Source organism: Talaromyces marneffei, chromosome 4 (genome assembly GCF_009556855.1).
Source record: "Talaromyces marneffei chromosome 4, complete sequence".
Taxonomy (NCBI): domain Eukaryota; kingdom Fungi; phylum Ascomycota; class Eurotiomycetes; order Eurotiales; family Trichocomaceae; genus Talaromyces; species Talaromyces marneffei.
In genome coordinates, this window is record NC_072351.1 from 1,132,694 (window position 1) to 1,148,259 (window position 15,566).

The 15,566-nt window shown below is 47.9% G+C and overlaps 4 protein-coding genes across 4 annotated transcripts; 2 read left to right on the forward strand and 2 right to left on the reverse strand.

The window, feature by feature from the left end:
- Positions 1–679: 679 nt before the first annotated feature.
- Positions 680–5,093, forward strand: EYB26_005476 (uncharacterized protein; the record flags this gene model as incomplete). Its single annotated transcript, XM_054264761.1, has 2 exons — positions 680–3,815; positions 3,871–5,093. 2 exons carry the CDS (start codon positions 680–682, stop codon positions 5,091–5,093), a joined length of 4,359 nt encoding a protein of 1,452 aa, XP_054120736.1.
- Positions 5,094–8,931: 3,838 nt separating this feature from the next.
- EYB26_005477 (uncharacterized protein) lies at positions 8,932–10,483 on the forward strand (the record flags this gene model as incomplete). Its single annotated transcript, XM_054264762.1, has 2 exons — positions 8,932–9,390; positions 9,449–10,483. The coding sequence occupies 2 exons, from the start codon at positions 8,932–8,934 to the stop codon at positions 10,481–10,483; spliced, it is 1,494 nt and encodes a 497-aa protein (XP_054120737.1).
- A 486-nt stretch (positions 10,484–10,969) lies between these two features.
- EYB26_005478 (uncharacterized protein) lies at positions 10,970–12,886 on the reverse strand (the record flags this gene model as incomplete). Its single annotated transcript, XM_054264763.1, has 9 exons — positions 10,970–11,003; positions 11,055–11,414; positions 11,465–11,799; positions 11,853–12,308; positions 12,366–12,420; positions 12,479–12,520; positions 12,594–12,619; positions 12,700–12,723; positions 12,875–12,886. 9 exons carry the CDS (start codon positions 12,884–12,886, stop codon positions 10,970–10,972), a joined length of 1,344 nt encoding a protein of 447 aa, XP_054120738.1.
- Positions 12,887–13,571: 685 nt separating this feature from the next.
- On the reverse strand, positions 13,572–15,045 carry EYB26_005479 (uncharacterized protein; the record flags this gene model as incomplete). Its single annotated transcript, XM_054264764.1, has 6 exons — positions 13,572–13,787; positions 13,840–13,995; positions 14,051–14,159; positions 14,216–14,613; positions 14,679–14,795; positions 14,869–15,045. The coding sequence occupies 6 exons, from the start codon at positions 15,043–15,045 to the stop codon at positions 13,572–13,574; spliced, it is 1,173 nt and encodes a 390-aa protein (XP_054120739.1).
- Positions 15,046–15,566: the final 521 nt, after the last annotated feature.

Sequence of the window (15,566 nt, forward strand, 5' to 3'; positions counted from 1 at the left end):
GAGAAGGTTTTTTTTTCCCATAGCATACTCTGTAGGCAGGCGTGCCGCCATCGACAGACCCAGCACGGAGCTATCCAAGACTCCCCAGTCTCCAAGTCGCCGCTCGCTCACGGGGTCTATCACGTCGGTCTGGAGTGTAGAAAACAGAGCTCAAATTCGAGGGCAGAGCCTGCAATTCCTGGACATTAAGCGCCAAGCTCTTTGCCGCTGTGATTGGCCGAATTATAGGCTCTGGGCCGCGCCTTCCTTCCCTGTCCTTAGTTCCTGCCGTACCTTGTTGCTCTCCCTCTCGGGCTTCTTCCTCCCTTCAGACACCACCCAAGAGTCCAAGTCCGAGCAATTCTTCTGGCGGCGCTTGCACATCCCAGGAAATCGTCTTGTGGTTGCAATTAAGAAGGCCTAGAGCTCCACAGATACCTTTTGCCTCTTTATCCATTCGTTCTTCCTTTCTTACCTGACGGACGTCGCCGGGTGCTGCGCCTCTCTTAGCCAGATACACGCGAATGTCGATTTTGTCAAGAAGGACTTGATACTGACTTAATGTCGACCACCCGAATCTTGGTTACCAATGGCCAGCAATCGATTGACATTTAATTCTACGTTTCGTTAATCACCGTCTTTCAGCCAAGAAAGATACGTATATGGAACTTTTAGGAACTCCTCTCGCAAGACAGACAAGATGTCTGGCAACTCCGAAGATGGAGGGCTTCCTCACAACTCGGGCCCAACGCGTCGTCCACGAGCACCCACAATCACAATTGACACATCTGCAGTGAGTCCGGTGACGCCCACGGAGCAGAACTTTCAAACGACCTCCCCAACAGGCCAAACCACTGTGCCGTTGCTGTCACGCGACAATTCAGACGTCTCGGTGCAATCGGGCATCTCGCCCACCGACGCACGCTCAACAACATCCTCCGAATGGTATCGAGAGAGTAGGCCAACCTCTCCACACAATGTTTCCTCTCCGACGTCAAAGTTCAATAGCGAAAGCCATTCAAATTTCCTCGCAGTTCCAGGGACCCGATCTCGGGGTAACTCTATAGAATCCGAGACCGGAAGCAATACAGACTATTCCTTTGGCGGTGAGACCTACGTGCAATCCAGTCCATCACACACCGAACGCACATCGCAGGACCTAAGTCGCAGGAATACCATCTTGAATGACGAGGAAGCTTTGCGCCCAGATCCTGGAACCGAGAAGGATTTTGAAGTCGAAAATAACAAGTTCGCATTCACGCCGGGCCACTTGAAGAAGTTTTTTAATCCAAAAAGCCTGGGTGCACTCCACGCTGTGGGTGGAATGAACGGCCTGGAGAAAGGTCTGAGATCTAACCGAAACTCCGGCTTGAGCATCGACGAAACTTTTCTGGATGGCACCGTATCCTTTGAGGATGCCGTACATACTACAACCGGGAACCACCAGCCTAAAACAATCAGCCGAGTAGACACCCATAAAACGCAATCGAGTCGACATTCGCAGTCTAAGGAGGTATTTGCTGATCGTAGGCGCGTTTTCGGAGCGAATCAGCTTCCTGAGAAGAAGGTCAAGACAATTTGGGAGCTTGCTTGGATCGCGTATAACGACAAGGTTCTCATCTTACTTTCCATTGCTGCAGTCATTTCACTGGCGCTTGGAATCTACCAATCTGTTACTGCTGACGATGGCGAGGCTCGAGTGCAATGGGTTGAAGGTGTTGCTATTATTGTCGCTATTCTAATCGTTGTTGCCGTCGGAGCAGTGAACGATTATCAAAAGGAATTGCAATTCGTCAAACTCAGCAAAAAGAAGGAGGATCGTCAGGTCAAGGCTATCCGTTCTGGCAAGACGGTCGAGATCTCTGTTCACGATGTTTTAGTTGGCGACGTTATTCTCCTTGAACCCGGAGATCTCGTGCCCGTTGATGGTGTTCTTATCCAAGGCCACAACGTAAAGTGTGACGAGTCATCTACTACTGGTGAATCGGATGTTTTGCGAAAGCACTCTGCGGACGACGTAATGCGAGCCATCGACAACCATGAATCGTTGAATAAGCTGGACCCGTTCATTCTCTCCGGAGCCAAGGTGTCCGAGGGTGTTGGCAAGTTTATGGTCACTGCCGTCGGTGTACATTCAGTGTATGGAAAGACCTTGATGTCTCTTCAGGACGAGGGTCAAACTACACCTTTGCAATCCAAGCTCAACGTACTCGCCGAATATATCGCCAAACTCGGCCTCGCAGCTGGCCTCTTACTCTTCATCGTTCTTTTCATCAAATTCCTCGTCCAGTTGAGTTCATACGAGAGCCCCAACGATAAGGGTCAGGCTTTCTTGCAAATATTCATCGTCGCCGTCACAGTTATTGTGGTCGCCGTTCCTGAAGGACTGCCACTTGCTGTTACTTTGGCTCTTGCTTTTGCAACTACTAGGATGCTCAAAGATAACAACCTGGTCAGATTATTGCGTGCATGTGAAACAATGGGTAACGCCACCACCATCTGCTCCGATAAGACCGGCACCTTGACCCAAAACGTGATGAAGGTGGTTGCTGGGTGCCTGGGCACTTCAAAACTCTTTTTTGACAATCAGAAGAACGAATCATCGCAATCCGAAGAGAACGGAGACTCCGATGCAGGAGAAGTTTCTCCTTCTGCTCTAGTTTCGGGTTTATCTGCAGATGCTAAAGAGCTCCTGTTGGATTCTATCGTTCTTAACTCTACGGCTTTTGAGTCACAAGAAGATGATGGGCGCCTCACTTATGTCGGTTCAAAGACTGAAACGGCTTTGCTCACATTTGCGAAAGATTATCTTGGACTTGGCAGCCTCAACGAAGAACGATCCAATGCTAACATGGTTCAAATGGTTCCGTTTGACTCTGGTCGCAAGTGTATGGCTGTCGTCATCAAGCGAAAGGAGGGCCAGTACCGGATGTTTGTCAAAGGCGCCTCGGAAATTCTTATTGGAAAATCTACTCGGGTCATCAACAAGATCGAAACTGGTTTGAGCAGCATCCCACTCAGTGATGACGCTCGTACTGGTTTTCTGAACATCTCCAACACATATGCATCTCGGTCTTTGAGAGCCATCGGCTTGCTCTACCGCGACTTTGAACAATGGCCCCCTCGTGGAGCTCCTACACAAGAAGACGACAAGAACTTGGCTGTATTCGATGCTATTTTCATGGATATGACACTAGTTGGTATTGTGGGAATCCAGGATCCCCTACGTCCCGGAGTAACCGAGTCTGTCCAGCAATGTCAGCGTGCAGGTGTCTTTGTCCGAATGGTCACTGGTGATAACATCAACACTGCCAAAGCTATCGCCGAGGAATGTGGAATTTACACGGCTGGAGGTGTTGCCATGGAGGGTCCTAAATTCAGAAAGCTAAGCACAAAGCAGATGAACCAGATTATCCCTCGTCTACAAGTCTTGGCACGGTCTAGCCCAGAAGATAAGAAGATTCTCGTGTCAGCACTTATCCGGCTGGGCGAGACGGTTGCTGTGACTGGCGATGGTAGCAACGATGCTGCGGCTTTGAAAACGGCTGATGTCGGATTTGCAATGGGTATCGCGGGAACTGAGGTCGCAAAGGAGGCCTCTGATATCATCCTGATGGACGATAACTTCACCTCTATTGTGAAGGCTATATCGTGGGGTCGCACTGTTAACGATGCTGTCAAGAAATTCTTGCAGTTCCAGATTACTGTCAACATCACTGCCGTCATTCTTACCTTTGTGTCAGCAGTTGCCAGTGGCGATGAGAACTCTGTGTTGACTGCGGTTCAGTTGCTTTGGGTCAATTTGATCATGGATACTTTTGCAGCTCTTGCATTAGGTGAGATTCTAGAATCATTCTGCTACGAAAGATAACTATACTAACATATCTACAGCTACCGATCCACCAGCTCCATCCGTTCTTGAGCGCCGTCCAGAGCCGAAATCAGCTCCTCTCATCACTGCCACTATGTGGAAGATGGTGATTGGACAGGCTATTTTTCAACTGGTTATTACATTGATCTTAAACTTTGCTGGATTGAGCATCTTGTCGAGCATGAACGTGCTCACCGACCCGAACAACATCGCGAATGCCACCAAAGAACTCAAGACAGTCGTTTTCAATACCTTTGTTTGGATGCAAATCTTCAACCAGTACAACTGTCGCCGTTTGGATAATCACTTTAATATCTTTGAAGGAATGTTCCGCAACTATTGGTTCTTGGGAATTCAACTGATCATTATCGGTGGACAAGTCCTGATCATTTTCGTCGGAGGTCAGGCATTCGCCATTACGCGCTTGAATGGTCCTGAATGGGGAGTTTCCCTCGTCCTTGGAGCCATCTCCCTTCCTGTAGCCATTATAATCCGACTGATACCGGATGAATTTATCCGACGGCTCATACCATCATTCTGGAAACGCAAGAAGAGGCAGGGCCCTCAATTGTTGGTGTCAGATGAAGAACGTCGATATGAGTGGAATCCCGCTCTGGAGGAGATTCGAGATCAGCTCACATTCTTGAAAACGGTTCGTGGCGGACGTTTGAAGAATATCAAACATAAACTACAGCATCCTCAAACCCTCCTCCCTCGATCACGCAGCGGATCACGTTCCCGCGAGGGGTCGATCTTCGCTCCATCGACCAACGGGGAGCCCACCGAACCAGCCTCTCCTCCGCCGGCCACCCCCGAGTCACGTTCTCGAAATCGCACTCCACGATCTCGATCAAATTCTGCTTTTGGACCGGCTGCTGCGATGGCTGGTGTTATTGCAGGAAGTATTGCTGGCTGGTCTCCGGTGGAGCGCAATCCCGGCGAACAAGAATCGTGGCATTTGTCAACGACCAGCCCGCACTCGGGGTTGGATAAACAACAGGGGGTTGACATTCACCCGCAAACCGCTGAGGATGATCCCATTATTGTGAACGACTACAATCTATTATCAACCTCTACCCCACCCAGTCAGAATCCTGATTTGATCCCGGTATTTGAACATGGCCCGCCGGATCGCGTGCCAAGTCGTGGACGACGCTCTACCTCAAGACGGTCACGGTCAAACACGATGACTACATTCGGTAGTCGACGATCTACTTCTCACTCACAAGCACCGCCGCAGTAGAACATGGTTGTTATGTCTCGGCTGTTTGGGACAAGTACGACAACCGATTGTATAATTATGCTCGATGTTGATTTGCATGCGTACTATCTCTTTTCGATATTTCCGAATCTCTCTTTGCCTTTTTTTTGTTTTCTTGTCTGGAGTCGGGTGTGGTTATCTTTTGGGTGAAGCCTAAAGGCTTTAAATCCTTATAATAGACTGGGTGGCTCAGTATGGTTTTTGGTTCCTGTCAAATGGGCGACGAACATAGCATACGGAGTTTGTTGATTGCTTGTTTTGAAAATTGATGGGGTTTGTTTAAAAACGGCGCGAGCATCGACATTGTCATTCTTACATTCGCTTGTACATGTTCAGACTATTTATTTTTATTGATTGTTACTATTATTGCTCGACATGCTTCGGGTTAGAGATATGCATTTTCGTTTAGACAGGAGTCGTTAGTCGTCAGTTGAAAGTGTGGGATACCAGTAAAGCTTCATTCTACTTGTCAACTCTTCTCTTTCATAGTAGACATAGAACCAGAACGTATAAGGACGAAGAGAAGAAGACTTGGAATACCCAACAAACAACATCCGAAGTACGTGCCGAACTTTTGATGATCATCCTGAGAATTTGAATTTCCCAACCTCCAATTAGGTCTACTGCAGTGAGCAGCGGAGTACTGACCATAAGTGGCAATTGCATTATGCATCATCATCCATCGACCACCTTCCGATTCGTTTTCTTCCCCTGCCGAGTTTTTTTTGGGGGGGTAGAATGGACAGAGACTGATGATACATTTGAGCCCCATGCCCCCTCTCTCTATGTACATGCACACATAACTGTACATGACCCAGTCCGAAAGGCAATAGATGAGTCGACCTGAGAGGGCGATGCGTCACCATAAGCGGCGTAAGCATGAATGGGGGGGTACACTACTGCATAGTAGCAGTATCTACAAAGTCTCACATTGAAAAGACACACATATGGCTGGGTTGACCGGCATCTCGGATTGAACAGATCCGAACCGAGATCGCATCTGCTTCCAATGTTGTTTTGCCCATCGACATGATAGAGTCTGTCCTGCCTATGTAACTCTATGTAGGCAGTACGGTAGGGCTAGTAATTTCTTCTTTTGACAAGCGTCCTATGTACATGCGATGTACGATTAGTCGAGATCTCGGAGATGGAGTAACCTGACCATGTGATCTTCACATTCTGCTCCTCCAAGCTCTAACCTCTTCAGAGCCAACACATACACTCACACGGAACTCACTCACGATGGACAGACGAGCGGTCGTAGCTTTTCACAGTACATACGTATGTAGCTAGTCTAGTCCCCATCACAGGTGGATGTAGCCAATACCGCTGTTCATTGGCCCGTAAGCGAGCAAGCCCGATTTTAGGTACAGACTTAATTAGTCTCGGCTATGAGCTTGTTGGTTCTGTAGAGTCTGTACGGCGTGAAGAGGTCGAAGCATTTTCGAACTATATAAGTGCGGCACAGCAGCGCTTCGAGACTGCTGAGAAAGTGGCGCGAAAAATGGCTGGGATTAGAATGTGATGAGAATGGGTTCGACCGTTTTGACACACTGTTGCCTATTCACAACATCAGCTCCCGGATTACACTTACTGCCTACTCAGGAATAGTCATCCGCCTCAAGTGCTGACTGTCGGTGCCAGCATTTGTTCTGCGGCGTACAAAATGTACAGTGTCCGTTTGACACCGTGTCATGGTCAATCCAGCGTCTACGTAGTTATTGTGTTCTGTTCCCCTTGATCGATCGTACCGATATGGGAGGTTACGCAGAATGTTGCAGAATGTTGCGCCTTGTACAACCCTAATGTTACAAAGCGAAGCCAGCGGAATTTGTCATCTGGTGTTTTGGGGGTTGAGTATTGAATAATAAGCTCTTGCAAAAGGCGCACCCCGCTTGCTACGGCGTACACACGCCATGGGACATGGAATATCACTGCGAATGAAGTAGAGGGGAAAAACACCGCGGAAAATAAGGGCATGATTGCTGTGCATTTCTCCTGTTATGGCTATTACTGCTCTGCGAATCAGACCGCTAATAGATCCACCCCGCAATTTGACAGTCTGACACAGATATGTACATTGAGATGCATCGCATCATGCAGGAAGCGACAAAAAAATTATGGCACAGATCCTTGGCTTCTCGAGAAGAAAATGTCATATCCTTGAAAGTCATCCTGGGTTGTGTCAGTGAGGTATCAATGTTGGTGGTGGGATGGACTCGAGCTGCGCCGCCTAGGTGCTTTAAGATTCATATTATACATTAACTTAGGCGGTTCTTACTTACTCGGGGTAGTTTATATGTCTCAACATGCAGTGTAGAATACAGACCAAACATACATAACTTATTTATTGTTTGCCTACCAAGTCAGAAGTCACTTACAAGCGCTGTGTTGCCGCCGGGCTCTTCCACTAAAAAGCGGTAAATTTCCAATTCGGGTCATGATTCCCAAAAAAGGAAGTACTTATTTTTCCATGCCCACCTTTGGACGCCTTAAGTCGGCGAGAAGAAGTTGACAGGGAAGAGCACCAAATTTCATCAAGTTTCTACCAATAACTTATATATATACAACCACTTTTAAGCGCTGGGGTTTCAATCCCATCTGCCTAGACACCAAGGACCCAAGGAAAAGGGAAACGAGATAAAAGTCAGCCCTGTCTGTATAAGTCAGCTGGCTAGCAGCTCCTATCTATGCAGGGCAGGGGTTCACCCCTCGTGTGATGCGATTCGAGTCATATCAATCTTCCAGTGTATGTATTTTTTCGGTCTCGGTTTCTGCTTCTGCCTATGCCTCTGCCAATACAATCCCGATGTTGTTATCTGGTTGGCTCAAGAACCATGTCGTCTTTCATACCTAGACACACCTAGAATCAGCGCGTAAAAGTCGAGGGTGCCGCACGCCGAGGGTGGTGGTGTGTGTGTTTCCCATTTGCCACATTCTCATATCGACTGAATGTAGTACGTAGATGGTTTGGAATTAAACCTGGAATATGAGGAAGACAGAAGAAATGAAGGTGTTACCCCCACTATCTACGCATACATAACGGGTATACATTGTGTGCTGCATCGGCATATACAAGCGAGAGAGAGACAGAGAAAAAAAAAAACCAAAAACAGGGAGGATATGCCAAACCCACTGTCCATTTGAAATCAGAGGTCAAAAAAGGTGGAGCGGGTTCGGCTCGCCGAAGTGCGAGGCTGATAGACATTAACTACCTAATTAGGCGCTTTGTCGTGTCGATATGTTATTTAATTCTCCGGCCAACCAGATTGTAGACTACTTTTCACAAATACCAAGTACAGCTCTACTTATTTAGTCCCACGGTTTGTTGGGGCTACGGACTGACTCTTTTCTAGATTTAGTCCCTACGTATCTAGGTTTGTGCTTTATGCATGGCAGTTCCCAGACTAAAGTTGACAGTGCAGTGGTTGAACGCATGCTCTAGCGTCCTTTTAATCTAGATGATATATTTTAGGGTGTTATAACCTGCCATACATGTGGGTTTGCTCTGATGGAAATATACCCGGAGAGATCTTGAATGGTACGAAATCCTCCGTGTGAGCCTTAGGGACGTTTGATCCGAGCGTGTGGGAAGGTATATAAATATCTTGATTCCTTCTTTTTTTTTGTTGACACTTGATGACATTTCAATAGCTGACTTCATTTAGAGTTGCCTCGTATCTGATTGAGGATCCTGGTTCTGTTGAGACTATCGTTGACAGAACGAGATTGACAATAGTTTTCAGAGGTGTTGCCTTGAGCGCACAACCTTGGAACCATATATTATCCCAAGGTTGAGCCATAGAAATAACATTGAAACATGGCCAACGCATGTTATGAGAACCTCAATCACTCCTTCCTCTTCCCCCCTTCGCTTCCTTCCTCAAACATCTTCCTCCCTCTCCTCACCGGCTCATCTCAAGCACTCAAATGGATTCCCAACCTTGGCTTCACCTTGGAGCAATTCAACCTCAGAGCAATCCGTATGAAGATAATGGAAAGAATTCCAAGCTATCTTCGGGAGACCATCTCCTCAATCCAGCAGCTATCCACATCAGAGCTGGCCCTCTATATTTCCCTGGTCCTGGGAACATATGTTCTTCTTGTCCGCTCGCTTCGGTATCGTCGAATCAATCAGCTCGAGGCACATTATAACTATCGTACTCGTGCCTCGATGGCAAAGATGACGGACCACGAAGCCTGGGAGATTCAGCGAGCAATGGCTCAATATGAGTTTCCGTTCACGGTTGAGAAGAGTCTTCAATTTGCACTTTTCCGCGTATGCCCTCCCTTCCCTCCTGCGCTTTAAGCGCCGTTTACACTAACATGCTCGATAGACATATGGAATCCCCACAATCTCAAGCACATTGATGAAGACAAAGCAATTCTCCAACAATATGTACTCCGGCAAACGCTACGTAGACACCTGCGTCCTGATCGGCGAGTTCATAGTCCACAGCCCGGCCACAGTGCGTTCTCGCATCGGACTTGCTCGCACAAAGTATTTGCACAATGGCTATCGCAAATCAGGATCCGTCCGCGAAGAGGACATGCTCTACACACTTTCTCTGTTTGCGACGGAGCCCATCCGTTTTATCAATTTGTACGAATGGCGGTCGGCCACGGACCTGGAGCGCTGCGCCATGGGCGTGTTTTGGAAATCCGTCGGCGATGCTCTGGGTATTGACTATGCTGCTTTCCTCCCTTCTGCTAAAGCGGCTGCCGAATCTGGGAATACCAATGGTACCCCTGCCAGCGGATACACGGATGGAATCCATTGGCTTGAGGAGATTACCACCTGGGCACAGGAATACGAGAAGAAAGCCATGGTCTCCGCACAAACAAACAGAGACACCGCCGACCAGACAACCGCCATCCTCACCTACGCTCTTCCGCGTCCATTCAAGTTCATAGGCAACTGGTTCGTCTCATCCATGATGGACGACCGTCTCCGTAATGCGATGCTCTACCCTCGCGCTCCCCGGGTCGTAGAGAATATGTTCTGGCTCGCCTTTGAAGCACGCAAACTCTTCCTCCAGAACCTCTGTCTCCCTCGACCAGAGTTCATGCGTCATGTCGCCTTTACCGAGAAGCCAGACCGACAAACCGGTGCGTATCACGTCACGAACTGGACTGCGGAGCCGTTCTATGTCAAGCCCACGCTGTGGAATAGATGGTTGAGTCCATCTGCGATTGTGGCGCGTATCATGCGCTTCCCCTTGCCGGGTGATCAGGGAGACAAGTACCATCCTCAGGGATATGACTTGAGGGATATGGGCCCAAAACAGTTTGAACGTAAGGGCAAGGACTATCTGGAGCGGGAAATGAAGACTATGGAGAAGGAGAGGACAGGGCAGTGTCCTTTCCTCTAGTTCCGTCCCGAGTATAGCAAAGCTCGATGACTTTTTCTTTTTCTTTTTTCTGTGCCATGACCTTGACGACATGCATACACACGGTGCTTGACAATGGGAGGCTGGTTTAGCGTCGCTGTTCCATGAATGTATTCTTTCTGTTTACACTTAATGATGTTGTTAGCTGTTATGCTTAATTCACGATAGATGAAGCGCTTATGATTTGATTAGGAACGTATCATCTTTACTCACCATATTCTACCTAACCTCTCAGCAGCTGACAACTTAATGTATAGACTTGGATGATATTGCAGGCAGAACGCTCATGAATTGTTAATTAATTACTCTGTCTGACAACAGTAAATACATCACACAAACTAACATCAGCGGATGAATGTATCGACACATTGAATTTTTTTTAGCTATTGGTCTGCATGTTGCTAAGAATCAAGTGAAAGAAAGAAAAGAATCAGAGGGTATTATGCTGATGATTCAAGCAAACTGAATTTACTCCTCAGCCTCAAGGGGCTCCTCCTCGGCACTGTATTGCATGTTAGAATCAACTACACCATTAACAAGACAGGGAACTTACTAATCCTCTTCGCCCTCGGAGATGGAGGCATCCTGGTACTGCTGGTACTCGGAGACCAAGTCGTTCATGTTGCTCTCGGCTTCAGTGAACTCCATCTCGTCCATACCCTCACCAGTGTACCAATGCAAGAAAGCCTTGCGACGGAACATAGCAGTGAACTGGTCACCGACACGCTTGAAGAGCTCCTGGATAGCAGTGGAGTTACCAACGAAAGTGGCAGCCATCTTGAGACCACGAGGAGGAACAGAGCAGAGAGCGGTCTGGACGTTGTTGGGGATCCACTCAACGAAGTAGCTGCTGTTCTTGTTCTGGACGTTGCGCATCTGGTCCTCGACCTCCTTCATGGAGACCTTACCACGGCTGTAGAAAGTTAGTACTATGTCTGATATCGTCGAGAGGAGAGAACATACAAAAGAGCAGAGCAAGTGAGGTAACGACCGTTACGGAAGTCAGAAGCGGCCATCATGTTCTTAGGGTCGTACATCTGCTGAGTCAACTCAGGAACAGTGACAGCACGGAAAGAGTAAGATCCACGGCTGGTCAAAGGAGCAAAGCCGACCATGAAGAAGTGGAGACGAGGGAAGGGAACCATGTTGACGGCCAACTTGCGGAGATCAGAGTTGAGCTGACCAGGGAAACGCAAGGAGGTGGTGACACCGGACATGACGGTGGAAACGAGGTGGTTCAAGTCACCATAGGAAGGAGAGGAGAGCTTGAGGGTACGGGTGCAGATGTCGTAGAGAGCCTATTTCGTTAGTCTCAACACACTGGATTTGACTGCGTCTATAATAAGCATACCTCGTTGTCGATACAGAAGGTCTCGTCAGAGTGCTCAACGAGCTGGTGAACGGAGAGAGTGGCGTTGTAAGGCTCAACAACGGTATCGGACACCTTGGGAGATGGGACAACGGAGAAAGTGGCCATCATACGGTCGGGGAATTCCTCACGGATCTTTGAAATGAGGAGTGTACCCATACCGGCACCAGTACCACCACCGAGAGAGTGAGTGATCTGGAAACCCTGGAGGCAGTCACAGGCCTCAGCCTCGCGACGGACGACATCGACGACTTGGTCGACGAGCTCAGCACCCTCAGTGTAGTGACCCTTGGCCCAGTTGTTACCAGCACCGGACTGACCGAAAACAAAGTTGTCGGGACGGAAGAGCTGACCAAAAGGACCAGCGCGGACGGCGTCCATGGTACCGGGCTCCAAGTCGACGAGGACAGCACGGGGGACATATTTGTTGCCGGAAGCCTATATCGATGATGATGAGTTCGTCTTCGGTTTATTAGGTGGAAGGGTCTGACGCACCTCGTTGAAGTAAACGTTCATACGCTCCAACTGGAGGTCGGAGGAGCCATTGTAGCTGTTGATCATCAGATAATTGTCGGATTGTAGCTGGATTTGAATCGTGTAATACTTACACACCGGAGCCGTCGAGGCCGTGCTCGGCGGAGATGATTTGCCTGGAAAAGAGTCAGCGTGTTGTCGCGACAAGTGACTGAAAGTTGTGATGTGTTTGTTGAGAGCCAAACTCACCAGAAAGCAGCACCAATTTGGTTACCCTATTATGGCCCGATCTTAATATTTATTTTCCACTTCGACAAAGCGAGCATTCCATGAGGATGGCATCGATAATACTTACGCACTGACCGGTCTGGAGGTGAACCTATATCGAGAAAGAAGCATCGATTAGCACAATGTAGCATTTCCAACACACATACCAGAGCAGAGACAAAGTGGGGTGGTCAGGGGGTTGTGCAAAACACGAATACCCGAGACGCGTCAAAGAGGGGAACGGAGGGGAAAGGACGACTTACAATCTCACGCATATTGAAGGATGTGGATGGAAATGAGGAAGATGGATAATGGGACAGATGAGGGAGGGTATTCAAAAAAACGATGATATGGGACAAGAGGGAAGGGAAGAAGAGGAGAAGGTCGAGAGGGAAATAGTAAGAGTCTAACAGAGCGGTCAGGAAGGGAAGAGCGAGTGAGAGACGTGCACGAAAGCAGGAGCCACTCAGGGGCGCCCCAGAGCGGATGCGGTTAGCGCGTCGGGCACAACAAATAAACATTCAATCGTCCGCGTGTTTTCTCGATCAATAATTCGACCGTTTGCTCCGGAGTACTACAATACTGGGTGTTACTTGTCGAGTATTGGATATCATCGACAGATTGAACAGCTGATTGCTACAAGTGAACATTTGAGACATTATTCGTAGCCAGTGTACGGAGTACACGGTACAGAGAGAGACACACAGGAAAACATTGACCGCGCTAGCCAATCAGCTATGCCCTGTTGGTGCAAGCCTCGGCGACGGACACTTCGGAGTAAGCAATTGTTGATCAAGCTAACTTAGCATGTAACCCCACCAGCTCTAGGCCAAGACTTAGAGATTAGACACCGTCCCTGGAAAATCAACTACTCCGTACAGTGTACGTACAATCAGCCCATGGTGTACATTCATATCATATCTAAGACAATACAATACAACGCTCTATCTGATATAGACCTCATCGAGCAAAACTTTCCACCACCCGCTCGCTCTCCTTTTGATTCTCCAGCCAGGATCCAAACCCTTCCAGCCGATCTGCTTCTTCGTCGGCATCGCGCCCTTCAGCCAGATCTTCCAACGCGGCGCGCTTCTCATTGGTCTTTTTGAATTTCTCTGAGCCGTCGGCAATATATGCGACGACTTGGGTGCCGCCAAAAAATCTGCCTCCCATTGTCTGAGACGATCGTTAGTAAAGCGATGAATTGCAACAAGAAATGCCAACCTACTTTCACACATTGCCTGGCAGCATCTGGATCACTGAATCGCACCGTCACAACTCCTGCAGGCTCTTTGTCGTAGAGAACCACGTTTGTAACATCTCCTAGCTTGGAGCATTCGTCGCGAATATCTTGTTTGATATCAAGAATGGCGGCAGGATCTTCCTATAAGTAGACATTAGCCGCTGCTCGCCTATGCCCCGTCACAAGACACTCGTACCTCAATCTCCTCTAGCGTAAACATATGCTTCAAGACCACCACTTTATCGAATCGCGAACTGGTATCTGGAAGCGCAGAAGGCTCGTCGTCATCCCAATCGGCAAGTTTACTATTGAACAAACCGTCAGACACTAAATTTAAAAAGGATTTCTTCGAATGACTTACCTATTCAGCTTCTGCGTCCTCTTCATAATCTTCTTCTTATCCCTCATATTCGTATTCGTAGGCGCGTCCTGCTGACTCTTATACGAAAAATCCGCCGCCTGCACCTTCATCGGCCCCAACGGACCAGACTGTCCTATCCTAAAGTTCGACTCATCTAACATCTGTATCGCTAGATTCACCGACTCTGGTCGAAAGTAGACAACGAGCGCTTCCCCCTTAAAGTTTCCTGAGTCATCCATGTACATTTTTATGCGAGGTCGGCCGCTGTCAATTTCTTCGGCGATTACGCCGCATTTGCAGAATACGTCGCGGATTTCGTCGAGGGTTGCATCGAGGGGGATGGAGGTGATGTATACGGCGGTGTTGACGCGTTGTCGTTTTTGCTTCTGGCCGTTTTCCTATAGACAATTAATAAATTTATTCAGAGTAGACGTAGAAAATGCGATGACTGGGTCCCGCTCACATCATCTGGCTGTTTCCGTTTCTTCTTTCGCAACTCAGATCGGGTCATTTCTTCTGTCTCATCCACTCCCTCGACTTTATACGCTTGTCGCTGTTGTTCCAGTAAAGCATCGTCGATCTAGATAACCCAGTAATCAGTTACGTCATTCAGTCATTGTCAAGAGTCTTCTAGTCCATGCGACTAGACGTACAGTTTGCACCCATCGCTTCAGAGCAGTATCATATCCATATTCCTGACCATCTTCCGTCTCCAGGATGAATTTATTATCGAGCTTCGAGAATGAGATGCGCGGATCGCTGTCGAAATCTGCTGGATCTGTAGGGAAACCGCCTGCTGAAGCCGTTGCTGCGTGTTCTTCTTCCGCCATGTTTGCGGTTGACTGTCTTGGTTCACTCAGCGGTACCGTATGGAAGATGTATGGATTTCTATATGAGGTGTAAATATAATAGTGCTATCGCGATAAGTTGAAAGGTATTCGGCTTGAAATAGACAAGGATGAAGTTGTAGGACTCTTGAAGTAGGAGTTTGAGGTTTAGTGGGGCCGAGGGAGCTTGAGCCTTGAGCTTCCTAATTGCACTTGCCGGACTGGGATGGAGATGGAATTGACCAATGACCTGCTCACATTCAGTAGTTATCTCTTCCTACATTCTACCAGAGTTTGCTTCATATCTAGATTTACAATATTGGACAGATTGACATAATAATCGTTGATTGGGTATCTATCCTGAAGTAATTAAGTAAAATATATGAACTCTAGTAACAAGAGTGTATCGACAAGTACACCATCCTGATGCGACGATAAATACAAGAGAACTGAATAAATAAAGGCAAAGAAGGAATAATTATAAGCGTTCCACAAATGACAGACCAAGGAGGGAGTTTTTTTTT